Here is an 18,168-nt window from a genome sequence, read left to right on the forward strand (position 1 = left end):
TTGTCTGAGCTGGTGATTTTGGTCAAGGGAACCCTGACCCAATTAAACTACAATTAAACGGGGAAGCAGGGAGGAGCCAGCTGGATGGGGGGAAACGGGGAGAGATGGTGGTGGGGGTGGGGTGAGATTACCCCTTCCCCCGCTTCCACCTCTCCACAGCCAGCCTTCCTTTGTTGGGACTTGAAAGGCTGAGGCAGACCAAGCCGGCAGAGGGGGTCCCCGGTTCCACTGGCCACCCTGAGAGGGCAGTGGAGCTGGCGCCAGCCAGGATCGGACGCTCTAATTATGTCATGTGAAAAAATCAGCCCCCATTCAGCGTGTCCCTTCCCCGAGATCAAACCCCATTAGTTCCGCGGCCGTTGCTTCATTATCTCTGCTCAGAAGTGCGCCTCTCGATGGGGCCTGTTAATCTAAGCCCAGTCCCATTAGCCGGGCCAGGACGCCAGGGGAGAGTCCATTATTCATTTAATTGGTCGTTAAAGGTTTAATTGTTATTAACGAAGTGGTCCAGCATCAGGAGCTCCTAACGGATCAGGAACAAGAGGAAGGGAAGGTGGTTTCATTGGGGCAAGTCCCATTCCAGCCCCGTTGTCCCCTGGGCCATTAGGGCCTGACCCTGACTCCACAGGCCAGACCTACTTGAGCAGAGCTTGTTTCCCCAGCCCTGGGGGGGGGGAGGGGGAGAGGGCTGGGTTGATTGGGGAGACCCTTCCAAGCCTTGGGGTCACTGATTGGGCTTGGGAAGCCCCTGAGGCTTAGATCCCTGCACTGGCAGCCCAGGCCTGGTCATGTCCGCTCAACGGCGGGGTAAGTGGCTGGCATTAGCTCTTCCGCCAGGGCTCATGTAACTCCTGAGCTCCTCCTCTCAGGAGCGATGCTGCCAGGCCAGTCCCGCTCCAGAGCCTTGCCAAGACAGGCCGCCCGAGGTCGCTCTGCCAGGTGCCCTTGGGGTGGGGGTTTCGTTTTTAACAGGGTTCTTTTTCATTTTTGTTTTTCCTTCTCCTCCCCCCTTCTCCCCCTTCTCCTCTCCCCTTCTCGTGTCCAGGAGCAAGATGGGGAAAAAGAGCAAAAGGGAAAAACAAACCAAAACATTGGAAAATGTTGGGGCAGAAAATGGCAATGAAGAATTGTGACTCCCGGCCAACCCCACCGGCTGGCAACGACTGACGGTGTTTTGCCCACTCCACACCGGCTCTGGCTTGTGCATCTTGATTTAGTTGGGATTGGTCCTGCTTTGAGCAGGGGGTTGGACTAGATACCTCCTGAGGTCCTTCCAACCCTGATATTCTAGGATTCTATCTGCTCCCCGCACAGCCCGGGGCCAGTCAGACGTGCACACCTGCCACTTCTGCCCTGAGGGACGGAGCTGGCTCCGGACTGTCGGTGGCTGTGCAGCGCCTAGCACGGCCCGCCCGGCAGAGAAGCAGCGCCAGCTCAGGGAAATGACTATAACATAAGCGGGCAAGGGTGAGGCAAGGGGCATTACCTGATTCCATCCAGGGGGGAAACTCTCCTTGTAGATTGCCCTGCGGTCGGTCTAGGGAACTTCATTCTGAAAAGGACCCAGCTCCACCTTCCTGCTGCCTGGACAATGGGGAGCTGCAGTACCCAGTGGGAGCTCCATGAGGCACCGTGACTCCATCTGCCTGGGGCAGTAGGGCCAAGGCAAATCCCTTTGACAGACTGTTGCTGGCCTTACTCCCAGCAATGGGGCCAGACTTACTGTCCGGGGAGACGGGAGGATGGGCTCGCTGTGTCTGGGAATAGCGGGGATCTGTGTCAGGGGAGATGGGGGTGGCCGGGTGGAGAATACAGACTCCCTAGGCCTGGTTGCACTAAATGCTATTTCCCCCCACACACATGCAACATCTGCTCTGCTGTTGCCATCTTGCTTACCAGTCTGCTCCCTGCTCACCTGCCATGTGGCAGGGCCTAGAGGCCTTGGAAATCCCAAATGATCTGTAAACTATGGGCTGGCCATCACCCAGCCTCCTGCAATACCCTCCTCCCTGGTCCCATGTACTGAGCTCTGGGAAGGCTGGCTGGTTTTCTCTGCAGCTCCATCTGGGTCCCTTTGAAATTCACACATTGTGGAGAGCGTAATTACTGCAGCTTTGTGTACCCAACATGTGGCCTTGTAGTCACTGCTTGAGAGCAATTAGGAGAGGCAGGGCCCCAGGCTGACCCCCCTGCGCTGCCCCAGAGTGACTGGAGAGCAGATTCCCCTTGACAAGCACAAGGGACTGACAGCAACTGTTAAAAACTCAACAATACCAGCTCCCGGCCCAGAGCCTGGGAGAGACTTGCACTGGGAACTTGTGTCAGGTCACCCATGCGTGAAATATGGAATTAGACCTGACGTACAATAGACAAGGAGAAGGCAAAGGCATGAAAGAAAGAACTTGGAGCCGAGAGGAGGAGATGAAAGAGCACGAGGAAAAGAGTGAGGGGAAATTGTGAAGAAGTGAATGAGGAAGAGATCAGACAGAGAGAGGGAAGTGAAGAGTATGAGGAAGAGAGACAGAGGGAGGGAACATACATGAGGAGCAGAGACTCGGAGACACAGCACACGGGGATGCAGCCCCTCCTCGGTCCCATCCCATCCCCGGCCTTGGGCCTCCTTGACCCTGCTCCACATCACTGCCGGGGCTCCTGGGTTGTGTGCGCCCCCCGCCCTGTCAGCTAGGGAACATCCTTCTCCCTCGCTCCGGAGACAGTGTAAATGGCCTTGATTTTTGCAGCGCTGGGCAGGCCGGCTCTACCAGCGCCCTGCCCTCCCGCTCCCTTCCCCATGGCTGAGCACAGCAGGATGGCAGCCAGAGCCAGGGTGGCAAGCCATCCCCAGCAGGCAGCTGGCATGTAGGATGCTGCGTACCGGCCCTGGAGCTCCTCCCCCGGCATGTGCTGTCTCAGGAGCCACCTGCAAACGGAGCAAGCTGCAGCCCCTCCACTCTTCCCTGGGGTGGCCATGTCAGGGTTCCACAGCCACCAGGCTGGGCTTGCCAACTGCATGCAGTCTGGGGGACCCACAGAGCACGGTTAGATTGCAGCGGGGAGTGAGATTCCCAGACGCGCACTAGCCGGGCTCAAGAGAGCAGCGTGGGGGCGGCAGCTCACCCAACGCCCTGAGTCTGAGCTCAGGTGGCTAGCTGGAGTCTCTGTACAGCCTGCTAGCTGCTGGCGCCAGGCTGTCTACCCGGGCGGGTGGGGAGACTCGCTCCCAGCTGCAGAGCAGACGTGACGTCCAGATTCTATTTGGATAAGGGCAAGGACCATTTCTTTGTTCTGTGTCAGTACAGCGCCTAGCACAATGGAGCCAGGATCTCAACTGCGGCCTCTACCGACTGCCATAAGATACATAATTAGTACCCACGATCACCTCTTGAAAACAGCCTGGCAACATTCTTTTGGCCCTGCTGTTTGGAAGGAGCATGAAGCAGAGGGCCTGGGAGCACTTTTGCATGATGCAATGGGAATGCAGCTAAGGAAAGCAAAAGCAACCGGGAAAACAGGCCATCCTCGCTCAGAATGAAGCTGAATGTCAGGGAAAGTGGGCTGCTGGAGACTGCAGGATTGTCTCCCAAGGGTGTGGATTGGAGCTCCAACACGTGGGACTTCTACGAATGGGCAAGACAACTGCAAACTTCCTGCAGGAAAAAACAGACAAGACCCAAATGGACTTTTCTGTCTCATCGTTTCTATGATTCAAAGCACAGACATGGAACTAACTGTCAGAAAACTGAGTTCCCACGTGAAACCCTCTGGCATTTCTTAGACAAACAATGGTGTTGGTCAAACTCCAGCTCAGACTGTCACATTCTGCCTCCCTAGCCCCCTCCCCTCCCCCCTTCTCCCTTACCGGAATGCTGCTGTCAGACCATGGGCCACACCAGAAGTAGCTGCACTTCATTTGTGGAAGAAGCGAGTCCTACATACAACACAGTTTGTAAGGAACACTAGAGATCTTTTGGGATGAATCCACTAGTTCCATTGTCGCTCACAAGTGGTGTATTATTCTGATATTACGGGCATCAACTAACAGGTCCCGTATTTCAGAATGGGTTTGAGTTTTTGTAAGTGTTTACTCTGAATACAACCATAAATGTATATAGTTGCATTTACCAGCAGAATCAGCAACACTCTCTGACGTAGCTAAAAAAAATACCCAACAAAAATGTTCTCTAGGAAACTAGATCATTTCATTTTGTTTTTTTTAAAATCTGCAGCATAAAAAAAATGAATAACAATAAAGACAAAGGGCTGAGGGAAGAGAACCCCGAGATGATTCCGCAACTCCAGGGAAGGTCGCTACGGGCTGCTGGAGGACAGTGGGTTTGAACTGACAAGAGGTTTGTGGGAGAGTCCATGTGTAAGTGCAGGGGACCTGGCCAATTGGTTATGCCAGCCACAGGTATGGGGGGGTGTTCGCCCCACTCCCGGGAGTGAGAGACAGGGCTCTGCAGGCGCGGAGTCTCAGATGCTAAGGCTGGAAGGGACCATTGCGATCACCTAGTCTGACGTGTATGACAGGCCGGAGAGCTGCCCCTGCATTGAGCTCTGTCTTCTGCCTGCTCTCGCCTCTGCCATGTGCCGACCCTGCAGGGATAGTCTGGAAGGTGCCTGGGGAAAGATGAACCAGGGCCAGTCCCTCACCTGGTGCAAATTGCCGTAGCGCCAGTGATTGCCCCCAGCTGCGGATCTGGCTCTCTATGGCTGAAAACAAAACAAAGGAAACACAAACCACACACTGAACTGTCCCTTTGGTTCTGCGGAGGTGGGCTGGCTCTGACGGTCACGGTAGTTGCTCTTGGAAACTCGTCCCCTTTACGCAAGGTCTCGGCCACGCCACCCATTCGCTAGTGTCCACGTCTGCTTCCTTGCTCACGATGCCAATCAGTTCAACCCCGAGACCCTTCTAACACGTAGGTGTGGGGCCGGGGGGGGGGGGGATTCCTGCCCTATCTCGCTGCGCTGAGCTCTGGCTTGGGAAGTTTGGGAGCAGCCGGACAGGGTTCTGCATGGGGAGGCCTGGCAGTGCCCCTAGGGAAACACCAACATCCAACATCAGTTCTGAGCAACCCAGGATGCAGAGTAGCCAGCCTGATGGGACCAGGACATTGGAAACTTGCAGGAGGGTAGGGAGGGGGAATCATTAATCAAATAGGCTGCCAGGTTTTATCAATGGTCTGAATATGCTCCTTGGCTTTCATCCGTAGGGACGCAATGCTGGAGCTCCTCTGGTCGACGTCTTCCAGAGGGTACTTGTCCACAAAGGGGGTGGCGCACTGGTACGGCGTGGGTGCCATGGGCTGCATGGGCTGAGCCATGGGAGGTGCAGTGTTGAGGAAGGAGTGGCCGGCGTAGGCGGGCTGCAGGGCTTGGGTGGGCCCCATGAAACCTGGGATGCTGTGGACCGTGGTAGCGCTGGAGATGGGGGAAGTCAGCCAGGGGTCCAGAGGCAAGGAGTTGCTCATGGGCCCGACGTTGGCGGTCATTGGGGGCCTGTTGAAGGACAACATGGGGGTGTCGTGGAGTTTCATCGAGCTGGCTTCCATTTTCTCTTGCCGCCTCCACTTGGCGCGTCTGTTCTGAAACCACACCTGCAAGAGGAGAGGCTGGAGCGTGACTAACTGCACTCAGTCCTAGCCCACCAGATGCCATCAACATTTCACACCGCAGCCTAGGACTGGATGCCTGCCTACAACAGCCACCTCGAACTCTGTGGCTGCAATGAGAACTCAGAGTCTCCTGCCCCCAAATCACCCTTTCTACCACCTGAGCTAAAGGAGAATCCTGCAGTATAGGACCTATGCCACATGGCTGAGCAGTTCTGATTCCACCAGTAGAAGGCAGATCTAACACATACACACCAGCCAGTTCTTTCCCATACTTAATACCCAAGCAGCACCAGAACTTGGCCATTCTGAGTGATGTTTCCGTGACTACCCACCCATTATTACTATGTTACATTTGCTGGGTATAAAATCCTGATGTCTTTAGGCAGGCCAAACGCTTGTTGATTTTTTAACTCCTGAGTGAGGATCTGGCCCCTTGTTTGGGAAGTCGATCTCGGATGATTAGATAATACAATGCCACACAATCCAGGATAGCATCTTCCCTGCCAACCTGCTCCCAAAGCACTTTGTGGAGTTAAATAATACGTAGCAGAGAGAAGGAAAAAACACAGTGTGGAGTGATGTGAACTAGAGAGGAAAAATAGGGGTAGTCGGTGAAAGGGCCATTTGGACATTCAGTAAAAGAGTCTTTTTCCCAAAGCTGCTGCTCAGAGCCAGTTGGCAGCCCTAGTTAAAACTCGTGGACCTAACTCATTTCTAGGGCTTTCAGTTCAGTCCCAGCAGAGATCAATGTGTTTTAAACGTCCTTCCCCGGGCTGCTAGTAACACTTCGGGTTTATCAAAACCAATGGGCTGCCAGAAATGTTTCCTGTTTGCATTGGCCTGCTCCACTTCCTGTTTCTAGTCAGTGACCATTCCAGGGGCAGATCTTCAACTAGTTTAAATGGTCATTGATGATTCCCTGTTCTGCTCACTCCCTCTGGGGCACCTGGCATTGGCCACTGCCAGAAGACAGGCTCCTGGGCTAGCTGGACCTCACCAGCTGAGAATCGGCCCTCACAATCTCTAGCTACCCAGCCTACACCTGCTTGGCAACTGGGCCCCCAGGACTCAGCCACCAGTGAAATCAATGGATGAAAAGATGCTGTGTATATGCTATTATACTGTCTTATGTGACGCTGTATTTTTTGCTCCCATACTATGAAGTCTCGTCATATCTAATTAAATATGAACATCAGTTATCAAAATCAATGAACCATATACACTAAAAAATGCGCCACTCTTGTCTTTTTTAAAAAACAGGTCCTGCTGATCTCCACCACTCCCAGATCTGCAGTGGGCTGGCTGGTCTTTGGAGTGACTCAACAGAATTTGACTGTGCATTTTAACTAGAAATCATGCCGATCGTATCAGTATCAAATACCAAATTATCTTATCCCCCAGCATGCGGGCCACTGGTGGTAGGTTTAAACTTAATTGGATGAACATGCTTATTAATGTGTCTGTTAATCCTTTAGAAGGTGCCATGAAATATACAGCTAACCATGTATAGCATGCAGTTAATTACCTTTTAATTGATTTTCTTGTTTAATTACTCAGGGTGGTTTCCAAATTAATAAAGAGCTAGTCGATCCCCTCATTCCCGCTCTACCCATTGCTGGAGTTTGTGGGGGATGAACATTGACTGAAACTCCTCTTCTGCCCTGTGTTTTATTAGACAATCACTTGTTTCCACATAGATTATGACAAAGATCTACTGATGAAAATAAAATGCTGCCCTTCTGTTTCATTTATATGGAATTGGTCTGGGGGCGGGCCCCAGGCTCCAGGGATACTGTAAAGACTTGGCTGGTGTGTGTATATGTGTGTGCATGCACACCACTACACCTTATTAGAAAGAACAGGAACTGCTCAGCTGTGGGTCATAGGGTCTGTACTGCTAAGAGCTTGTGGAGATTCTCCTTTAGCTCAGGTGTTAGAGGCCTGAGCTTATGGAGCAGCAGGATCTGCTGTGAAGTTCCAGATGGCTATGGCTCCCCTGGACATCCCCGTCTCTCTGATTGGTCACCCTCTCCCTGCACACTAATTCCTCCTCCCAGCTCCTGGTGGCTTGGTAGTGCTGTAGCCAACGGGGGCCGTGCGTGTAGCCAGCCTCAGGCCTGGCGCAAGGCCCAGTGCCACTCTGAGAGTCAAGCCCCAGGGGGCGATGAAGGCCTGTGCACCAGGTCTCTCCTCTTCTCCCTCTCCCACACATGCTGCCTCTGCTCGAGACATAGAGCAAGGCAATGAACCCTGGCTCAACTTCACGTGGGACTGGGGCGCAGCTCAGAGCCCATTCAAAAAGATAAGCCAGGTCCTGACTCCTAACCACACGTGGTCCTGCAAGACCCCTTGGGGTTTCTCCTGCAAAGGGGTTTCTCCCATGCCTGGCCTAAATTCCAGCCTGCTGCCTTAAATGCAGTTTCAACAGGATTGAATACACTTCTTCACTTTCTGTCCTAAGCTCCCCTGCGGCGTTGCTGTGTGATGCAAAATAACTGCTTCTGTGTTTCACCCCAGAGCTGGCTGCATTTCAGTGGTGGCCAGAGTCATTCTAGTATCTATGGTTTGTTAAGTCTGCAAAAAGGCTTCGTGAGACATTTAACATTAACAACAAGGAGTCTGGTGGCACCTTAAAGACTAACAGATTTATTTGGGCATAAGCTTTCGTGAGTAAAAACCCAAATTTATGCCCAAATAAATCTGTTAGTCTTTAAGGTGCCACCAAACTCCTTGTTGTTTTTGTAGATACAGACTAACCCGGCTACTCCCTGATATTTAACATTAAGGCATCATTTTCAGAACTGGCTGAAATTTTTTTGCATACAAGTTTTGTTGTTGTTGAAAATGGACTTTTAAAAATAAAATTAAACTTTTAACAAGAAAATTGCCAGCACGACTGAAATTTTCTCATTTTCATGAAATTTTCCATGAAAAGTTCTAATGGCAGTTTGTATCCAAATCATTTTCAAAGTCGTTATTGACCTGTTTCTTTACCAAGAATCTAGTTTTCAGTAAGGAAACATGGCTTTCAATAAACTAAAAATATTGATAACATTCCTGTGAAAAAAATTGACTAAAATATTGTGACAGATTTCACATGAAACTGGAGCCCCAGGCAATGGATACAGGTTGGAAATTTAAATTTTTTTCATTCAATCCTTTCCCCTGTTTTTAATAAGACTGATAACACCTGGTTTTTTACAGCACTTGTCACCCACAAATCTCAAAGTGCTTTAGCAAGGAGGGACGTATCATTACTCCCATTTTTACAAATGGGGAAACTGAAGCACAAATTGGTGATGTGATTTGCCCCTGGTCACTCAGTATGCTAGTGGCAAAGCCAGGAGGAGAAGCCACGTCTCTGGAGTCCCAGTCCAGGGCTCTCTCCCTTAGATTGTATTTTGTCTTCAAGAATTTCTCAGCCCTGCAGGGCGATCCCAGGCCAGATCTCATCCAAGGCGGCCATGCAAGATTAGGGCTAGTAGTGGGGATTTCCTGGATTTCACTTCACTCCATAGCAGAGCTGCTGGAAGAAGCACCCAGTCTCCGGGTCTCAGCACTGGGCAGAGATTGCTCTCACCTCCAGGACCTGCAAGTCCGCAAGAAGCCCCTATCCAACTACCCCGCTGCAAGGCAGAGGTCCCGAGCTCGCCCCACATGTCTGTTAGGTGGAGAATGGGGGGAGCTCTGCCACGGTTCGACCACCCCTGCCTAGACCATCCCTGACAGGGGCTTGTCCAACTTGTTCTTAAAACCCTCTGATGACGGGGATTCCACAGCCTCCCTGGGAAGCCTGTTCCAGACCTGCGGGAGCCTCAGGATTAGAGAGTTTCTCCTACTATCTAACCTAGATCTCCCTTGCTGCAGATTACTTCTTGTCCTATCTTCCGTGAACACGGCGAACAATCTCTCTCTCTAACAGCCCTTAATGTATTTGAAGACGATCAGGTCCCCCCTCAATCTTCTGTTCTCAAGACTAAACATGCCCAGGTTTTCTAACTTTCCTCACAGGCCAGATTTTCTAAACCTTTTCTCACTTTTGTAGCTCTCCTCTGGACTCTCTTCAATTTGTCCACGTCTTTCCTAACGTGAGGCACCCAGAACTGGACACCGTACTTCCGCTGAGGCCTCACCAGTGCTGAGACAAGTGAGTGTCTTACATGTCACACTCCTGTTAATACACCCCAGACTGATATTAGCCTTTCTTGCAGCTTCATCTCATTGTTGACTCATGTTTCATATTCAACTGAGCTGGACTTAACCAGTGACCTAGCGGTGAAAGGCTCCTGCATACCCCATTGGTTAACCTGGTGCCCAGGAGTAACAGCCTCGTCTGGCCCTCCCTCACCTGCACTCTGACTTCCGGCAGATTGACTTTCATGGCCAGCTCCTCCCGGCTGTAGACGTCTGGGTAGTGGGATTTCTCAAAGGCCCTCTCCAGCTCGTGCAGCTGGTAGGTGGTGAAGGTTGTGCGGTTCCTGCGATGTTTCTTCTTGGGCTGCTCCTCCTCTGTGTTCTCCGGCGTGGTGCCCTCGCTGTCCACGCTCTTCCGCAGCTCACTCAGCTCTCCCTCACATTTATTTAGGAACATGTTGGCTTCTGCGGAGGGGACAGTAGTTGGGGGTTAGATCGGAGCTGGGCAGGGAACACCAGCCTCGCCGCTCACCAGAGAGACCCAGACAGGTCCCTCTTCGCACTACAGCTGCAGCAGGAGCAACTTAAGAATTACTATTAAGTAGCAACTGTTAAGCTGAAAACTAAACCTAGGGATCAATTTACCTGCCAATGAAAGGCAGCCACCTCTGGGGTGGAAGGTGACAGCTGTTTAAAGTGCATAGCGGAGCTGCACAAGTTTCAGGCCAGTAAGTGAGGAAGAATCAGCCTGCACGGAGTGTTTGTACTGATTTAAATACACTAGAGCCTCAGAGTTACGAACACCAGAGTTACGAACAGACCCGTCAACCACACACCTCATTTAGAGCCACAATTATGCAATCAGACAGCGGCAGAGACAACAAAAAAGCAGCAAATACCGTATGTTAAACGTAAACTACCCACAAAATAAAGGGAAAGCAGTGTTCTTCTTCTGCATAGTAAAGTTTCAAAGCTGTATTAAGTCAATGTTCAGTTGTAAACTTTTAAAAACAACCATAACGTTTTGTTCAGAGTTCTGAACTTTTCAGAGTTATGAACATCCTCCATTCCCGAGGAGTTCAGAACTCTGAGGCTCTGCTGTGCATCTCTGTGCCGGTATTACTGCATCGCTACAAGACCCGCATGCAGACCGGCCCTAAATGAAAATACCTGGGGGAAGTGAAGCAATTACCCACCGGACAGAGGGGCTAAGCCTCCTGCCCTTGCAAACAGTGCCACGGTGAACTAAAACGCAGTATTCCTCCAGAGCCCGCTAGTGCAGTCGCTCAGTGCTGGACACAGCCCTTCCTACAGACTCGTCAGCACACTTCAGGCCACTGTTGCCTGTTCCTTGGATACCTTCCCAGATCCCTCCTGCTTCATTTGTGAGCCCAGTAGAGATTCATGGCACAACGTGGTCCAGCTCTCTGAGCACTTCACCCTTATTCATCCTTTCCTGGCTATTCCCTTCCACTCCCCTGAAACGCTGCCAGGATGTCACGGGAAATGTTCAGGTTCGAAGCAGCTCTGACTTTCCAAAACGTCTCCAACCCTCAGTCACAAGGGACTTTTGGCACTGAAACAGCACTAGGAGAGGGGCATCAGCAACGAAGGCCAGAGAAACCAGTACCTCCCGGCTGCTTTGTGCCACTCCAGCACCACAGAGCAGCCATAAACCTGGCCAGTGAACCTGGCCTTTCAGCCGCTTTGTGTCACCAGAGTGGTCAAAGCAACCAGAGTGCACTGTGAAGCTGGCCCCCGGACAGACAGATAGGTGGATACTCCTCCAAGGAAACAGGTTGTTCATTCCCTTAAGAGTTGACCTGCTCTTACTGCTTATTCCCTATACAAAGTCACAACGCTCCCCTTCTGACATCAGATGGGTCCCACAGACGCTCATTGTGATGTTACCCAAACCACAAGAGTAGGCTGCAGGACTTGCAGCATTGTCTAGTGGGGAGAGCAAGGGGCTTGGCTTGGAGCACCTTGGGTTCTAGTCCCAGCTCTGCCACTGATTGGCCATGTGCCCTTGGACACATCTCTTCCCCTCTCAGTGCCTCAGTTTCCTCCATCTGTAAAATAAACTCCACCATAGTGAAGCACTTTGAGATTGTCCAACAAAAGCAGCTAAGTAACATGATTCACAGGCAGGAAGAGGACAAGAGAGAGCATGTGACCTCTGCTCCGGCCGCTTCCCAGGAGGTGCCAGACACTTATTACCCACAAAATCCGAATTCCTTTGTAGTCAATGGGAGTTTTGCCATTAGCTTCGACAGGATTTGGATTTGGGTTCGCGTGTGCACAAGGGGCAAGGCACCCTCCCGGCAGCACTGCAGGATCACAGCAGCTGGGCACCAAAGCCCCTCGCAAGAGAACCTGGACATGTTCAAACTAGAGCCATAAAGACGTCCCCATGGTATGTGATCCTTTCAAACAGCAGTGCTCCCCAGCCCGAGAGAGGATGGCTGGACAAGGCTGCCATGGGAAATGAGGGCCTGAGCCAGTTCCATTGAACTGGAGGAGAAATACTGACTTAAATGAGGTCTGATTCAGACCCTGGGTGATCTAGAGGAAAGAGCCTGTCTCACAGAAATGCAGGGCTGGAAGGGTCGTCCAGTCCCGCCCCCTGTGCTGAGACAGGACCAATTAAACCTAGACCCTCCCTGACAGGTGTCTGTCCAGTCTGTTCTTAAAACCCTCCAGTGACGGGGATTCCACAGCCCCCCTGGGAAACCTGTTCCAGAGCTTCACTACCTTGAGAGTTCGAGAGTTTTTCCTAATATCTCACCTAGATCTCCCTTGCTGCAGATTAAGCCCATTACTTCTTGTCCTCCCTTCAGTGAACATGGAGAACTGCCCTCTCAATAACAAAATCCCTCCTGCCCAGTCTTCTTTTCTCAAGACTAAACATGTCCAGTTTTTTAACGTTTTCTCATAGCTCAGGTTTGCTAAACCTTTTCTCATGTTTGTTGCTCTCCTCTGGACTCTGCAATTTGTTCCATCTTTCTTAAATTGTGGTGCCCAGTAGTCTGAGTGCAGAGTAGAGCAGGACAATTACCACCAGTGTCTTCCCTGTTAATATACCCCAGAATGATATTAGCCTTTCTCGCAGTTGCATCACACTGCTGACTCGTATTCAATTTGGGATCCGCTCTAACCCCCAGATACCTTTCAGCAGTACTACGCCTAGCCAGTTTGTCCCCAGTTTGTAGCTGTGCATTTGATTTTTTTTCCTCCTGGGTGTGGTACTTTGCACTAATCTTTATTGAATTTCATCTTTATTGATTTCAGACCAATTTGACAAGTCATTCTGAATTCGAATCCTGTCCTGCAAAGTGCTTGCAACCCTCCCCACTTGCTGTCCCATGCAAATGTTAGGAGCATACACTCCACTCCATATTGAATGATGGTCTGCTCCCTCTGACTTCAAAGCCCAACCCGCATCAGCATGAAACAGAGTCAGCGAGCCAGATCGTCAGCTGGTGTCAATCAGCGTGACTCCAGTGAAGGATCTGCTGTGGTGCCTCTGTGTCCTATAAAGAGTCAGAACCTAATGGCTACAGTGCAGTGACCCCAATGAGAATACACCCGTAGGTGGAGTTGAACACTTACTCTTTGTTTAAACATCCGTGGGACAAAAAGCCAGGCTGATGACTAGATCGGATCCCTGCCTGACTGCAGTGGGAGCTTTGGCTGTGCAAAGACTGCAGGATCTAGCTCAATCTAGTATGGCGTAAGGGAGCTTCAGTGTGTGTCTGTGATTAATCACCAGTACCAAAGGCATTTTGTTTCACTGTCTATGACCCTGCCTACGTGAAGGAAATTTGCCCCAGTATAACTATTTGGGTCTGTCATCAGAATAAACTACGGTGGGGTAATTCCACTGGGCTGGAATTACAGCAGTGGACTTACATCGATGGAGTGCAGATTTTCGTAACACAGGCAGGGTTTGGGAACGCACTGTCCAATTCATGAGTAACGTATACCCTCATCTGGGGTAAATCAGATGGACTTCAATGGAACAACACTGATTTTTCACCAGACGAGGTTCTGAAGATTATATATATAATGCAGATAGATAGAATCCATCTATCTATTTTACATGGGTGATTATTACATTCTTTGTGAAAGCTATTGATTATATGTGTATTAAAAATAAGCGTCCACAATTTAATGTCCTGTCAAGAACGGAGAAAAATTATATGAAAAACAGAATTTAAAAATAAGTTTCATATGAAAGCTCAGATTAATAAACCACCTGCCATATGAATTAATTCAAACCTTAACTTAATATGGCTGCAAATCACAATCAGCATGGGCTTTTTAATTCTTTCCGTTTAAATCATTTTCTTTTACTACCTGACTTAGCAGAGGAAAGTAAAAATTCTCTTGTAATGTCTTGTGACAGTATATTTGTCCATTCAATACAGATCACCTAAGAAAATAATGAGGAGTCCGGTGGCACCTTTTTTTTACCCACGAAAGCTTATGCCCAAATAAATCTGTTAGTCTTGAAGGTACCACCAGACTCCCTGTTGTTTTTGTGCATACAGACTAACACGGCTACCACTCTGATACTTAAGAAAATAATGAAATTCCCAAAGCTAATCCCTGAAGCTATCTTAAAAAAAAGACACGCAGTTGTCTGACCAGTAAAATCCACATTTCAGAGATGCAATAGAAATAGGCTAAAGTAAGATTTTTTAAAAAGAAAAATCCGCTAAACAGTGTGTGAAAAAAATCACAAATATAAACTGAGATTTAACCTGCTCATTTTTTTTTTTAAAGTTCACCATCTTTTTGGTGTTTCTCTTTTAAAATCTTAATTTAGATCTGGACAATCTTGACTTGCTGGAAATAATATGGCCCTTGAAATTCTATGACATAAAAGTGCAAATAACTAGAGAAACCAGTGGTATAAAATCTAGAGACTCCTTTAGCTCCCCGCACACCAGCTCTGTGATTTGGCAGTTCTGAAGGAAGGGTATTCCCTTTAACTACAAAACGAACAGAGAGAAAACAGCAGAGGAAATAACAGGCCCATCAACATGGCTGTAAAAAAAGTTTCCCGCAAAAATACATGGTTTCTTTACCGCTCTGCCCCCACCCCCTGTTTCTGGCTAATGACCTTTTTTCCCCTGAGTGTTTATAAGCGTTTTCAAACCTAGGAACATTTCGTCTTTAAGCTTTTTATCCAGTGTATCTGAAATCTTTCTGCAGCATTTGATAAGGATTACCAGCCCCTTTCTATCGGTAGGGATCTAATACAAACATTTAAATAAAACGAAAATACATAATCCCAGGATATTTCTTCAAAGGGAAATGTGATCAGATCTCGCTGGGATAATGATGTACTGGAGTGTGTGGTGTGCCTCACATACCACACAAATACACACATATATGTGAGTCTAAAGAAATCAAAAAGGAAATTACATTAAGTAACTAAAACTAAATAAATAACTAAATAAAAGATCCCACTGTATATAGAGGTGTCTATAGACACCTCTATAATAGACACCTCTATAATATAGACATGTGTGTGTTTGAAAAAATTAAAAAGAAAATTAAATTAAGTAACTAATTAAATAAAAAGCGACAAAGAGTCCTGTGGCACCTTATAGACTAACAGACGTATTGGAGCATAAGCTTTCCTGGGTGAATACCCACTTCGTCACCCACTATTCACCCACGAAAGCTTATTCTCCAATATGTCTGTTAGTCTATAACAGGGGTAGGCAACCTATGGCACGCGAGCTGATTTTCAGTGGCACTCACACTGCCCGGGTCCTGACCACCGGTCCAGGGGGCTCTGCATTTTAATTTAATTTTAAATGATGCTTCTTAAATGTTGTAAAAACCTTATTTACTTTACAAACAACAATAGTTTAGTTATATATTATAGACTTAGAGAAAGAGACTTTTTAAAAACGTTAAAATGTATTACTGGCACGCGAAACCTTAAATTAGAGTGAATAAATGAAGACTTGGCACACCACTTCTGAAAGGTCCCGACTCCTGGTCTATAAGGTGCCTCAGGACTCTTTGTCACTTTTTACAGATCCAGACTAAGAGGGCTACCCCTCTGATAATTAAATAAGATTAAATAAAGAACAGATCTCTCTTCCTATGTTTGTGTGTAGCTAGCTAGCTAGGAGGTGTCGGGGATGAATAGATAGATGATCACTCTAGGTATGGTACAGTATACACATATACATACATGCACATCTGTAGTTAGACATACAGACACACGTGTGTACACACACTCACACACTCACATGTATACAGAGGTATCTTTTAGTTAGTTAAATGTTCTTATGAATTTCTTTCCGATACCCTGAACACAGTTTTTAAGGCCCCTTTCCGCGGCTGATCTGTTCCTACTGGGATCCACATTCGATGGTCCAGGCGATTACACCTTGTGTCGTCTCTCTGGGGGGCTCTGCCCGGAGAGCAGCACCGGCCCCCCAGCTTTGGCGGGGGGGGGGGGGACGAGGGGTATTTGGCTCTTTGTTATTCACTCCTTGTCCAGCCGCTGCTCAGATGACCAGCGGGGTCTGGAGGATGCCCCGGGCCGGCCTGTCCTTCCGCAGCCGGGGCTGCCCCGGCGCTAAGCCGAGGAGCGAGCTGTGCCACTCGGCGCACCCCGATGCACGCCTGGGAACTGACCGCCTGCCCCCCACCCCGTCCCTGCGGCCGAGCCCGGGCCCAGACCTCGGCAGGGACTTGCAGGGAGAAAGGAAGAGAAGTTGCAAAGTCCCAATGCCCGACTCGCGAGGCTGCCTGGCCCCGAGCTGGAACCGCCAGCCCCGGGCGCCCCAGGGCCCCGCACCGCCCCCCAACAACCGGCCCGACGGTTCTCAGGGAGCCGAGCGCTCAGCCCCGAGCGCCGCTTAAAGGGGCTCTCCGGCTCCCCTCGCCAAGCCGGGCTGTGCAACCGGGGGAGGGAGAAGGTCCCCCCGGGGCCCGGCACCAGCCCTTGGGTAAGAGGGGGTCGGTCAGCGCCTCTGCTGCGCCCCATTCCTCGGCCCAGCCGATCGTCCCTCGGGCACCCCGCGTGTCAAAACCCGCTCCCGCGGGCCAACTCGGAGTCGGCCCCGCTTCTCCCTCCAGACTCCGCGGAGGGACCCCGGGCTGGCCCGGGGCGATCCCAGACCCGAACCAAGCCGGCAAACAGAACTTGGACCCGCAGCGCCTGGGGGGCGGACTCGGAGGGCAGCGAGCGGCTCTCCCCGGGATCGGGCTCCGGGACGCGCCGGGGAAAAGCTGGAATTTTAAGGGGGTCAAAGCTTCAGAGGCTGCTATTAATTACTGTTAATTGTTATTGCTGCGGGGACAACCCCAGGCCGGGCCAGGCGCCGCCGCAGAACTGGGCTGTTCGCGTTTGGAAAAGAGAGAGAAAAAGTCTCCAAAAAGTTGGTTCTAGACACGGGTAGGGAGGCGCACGGGGCGCCGCGCTCAAACTCCGCCGAGACCCCTAGCGACCCCCCGACTCAGCCACCCCCGGGCAAGGCCCTTTTCCGGGGGGCTCCCCACCCCGGAGCGCCCGGCTGCCGCTGCCTCGCCCAGCCCCGACGGCACAAGCCAGGGGAAGCGACGACACTTGTTTGCTGCCCTGAGTCCGCCGCCGCGCCCGGCGCTGCAGGGAAGCTCCCAGCTGGGGGCGGCTCGGGGGCTGCCCTGCCGGGGGGCTCTGGCTGGGACTCCTGGAACCGGTGGTGCCCCCCAGACCCCGGGAAGGGACGATCGCGGCTGGGTTGGACTTGCAAACCTATTTACCGTACAGAGCCGCCTCCTCCGGGTGCGAGCCCAGGGGCTGGGCGCTGTAGGGAGCCGGCGGCTGCTCCGCTCTGCTGGCGTCCCCCAGGCTGCCCGCGCCGCTTTTGCTGGCCGCGAGGCCGGGCACCTGCAGGGGGCCCAGGAGCGAGTCCTGATCCCTGCTAAATCCCAGGATCACGTCGATGCTGTGCACGCGCCCTGCACCCCCCGCGCCGCTTCCGCAGCCCTTCAGTAACACCTGCTGCTGCAGGGCCCCTGCCTCCAGCACGTTCATGGGGCCCTCCTGCAAGGCCAGGTGCATTCAGACCCGCGGGGAGCCTGGGGCTGGCAGTGTACCTGGGGAGGAGGGGAGAGGCTGGGGGTGGGTGAGGGGATGGATGAGTGAGGTGGGTCTGTAAGGTGTGGGGTCAGCGGCTGGGGTGAGTAGATGGATGGGCGAGGCGGGTCTGTAAGGTGTGGGGTCAGCGGCTGGGGTGAGTGGATGGATGAGTGAGGGGGGTCTGTAAGGTGTGGGGTCAGCGGCTGGGGTGAGTGGATGGATGAGTGAGGGGGGTCTGTAAGGTGTGGGGACAGTGGCAGGGGTGAGTGGATGGATGAGTGAGGGGGTTCTGTAAGGTGTGGGGTCAGCGGCTGGGGTGAG

General features: G+C 51.2%; 1 protein-coding gene across 1 annotated transcript; it reads right to left on the bottom strand.

Annotated features, from left to right (window-relative positions):
- Positions 1-4,264: 4,264 nt before the first annotated feature.
- Positions 4,265-17,829, bottom strand: RAX2 (retina and anterior neural fold homeobox 2). The gene is made up of 3 exons (XM_034755413.1): positions 17,529-17,829; positions 9,967-10,217; positions 4,265-5,600 (listed from the first exon to the last, which is right to left on the bottom strand). Exons 1-3 carry the CDS (start codon positions 17,827-17,829, stop codon positions 5,157-5,159), a joined length of 996 nt encoding a protein of 331 aa, XP_034611304.1. The 3' UTR covers positions 4,265-5,156.
- Positions 17,830-18,168: the final 339 nt, after the last annotated feature.

This window comes from Trachemys scripta, chromosome 22, assembly GCF_013100865.1.
Source record: "Trachemys scripta elegans isolate TJP31775 chromosome 22, CAS_Tse_1.0, whole genome shotgun sequence".
In the NCBI taxonomy this organism is placed as follows: domain Eukaryota; kingdom Metazoa; phylum Chordata; order Testudines; family Emydidae; genus Trachemys; species Trachemys scripta.

What these genes read in the sequence shown, in the direction of transcription:
- RAX2 (XM_034755413.1), bottom strand. Translation starts at nt 17,829, where the DNA reads ATGCACCTGGCCTTGCAGGAGGGCCCCATGAACGTGCTGGAGGCAGGG. An exon ending in GGAGGAGGCGGCTCTGTACG is followed by an intron (nt 10,218 to 17,528) that starts GTAAATAGGTTT and finishes TCCCCTCCGCAG; the next exon opens with AAGCCAACATGTTCCTAAAT. An exon ending in TGCCGGAAGTCAGAGTGCAG is followed by an intron (nt 5,601 to 9,966) that starts GTGAGGGAGGGC and finishes CTCCTCTTGCAG; the next exon opens with GTGTGGTTTCAGAACAGACG.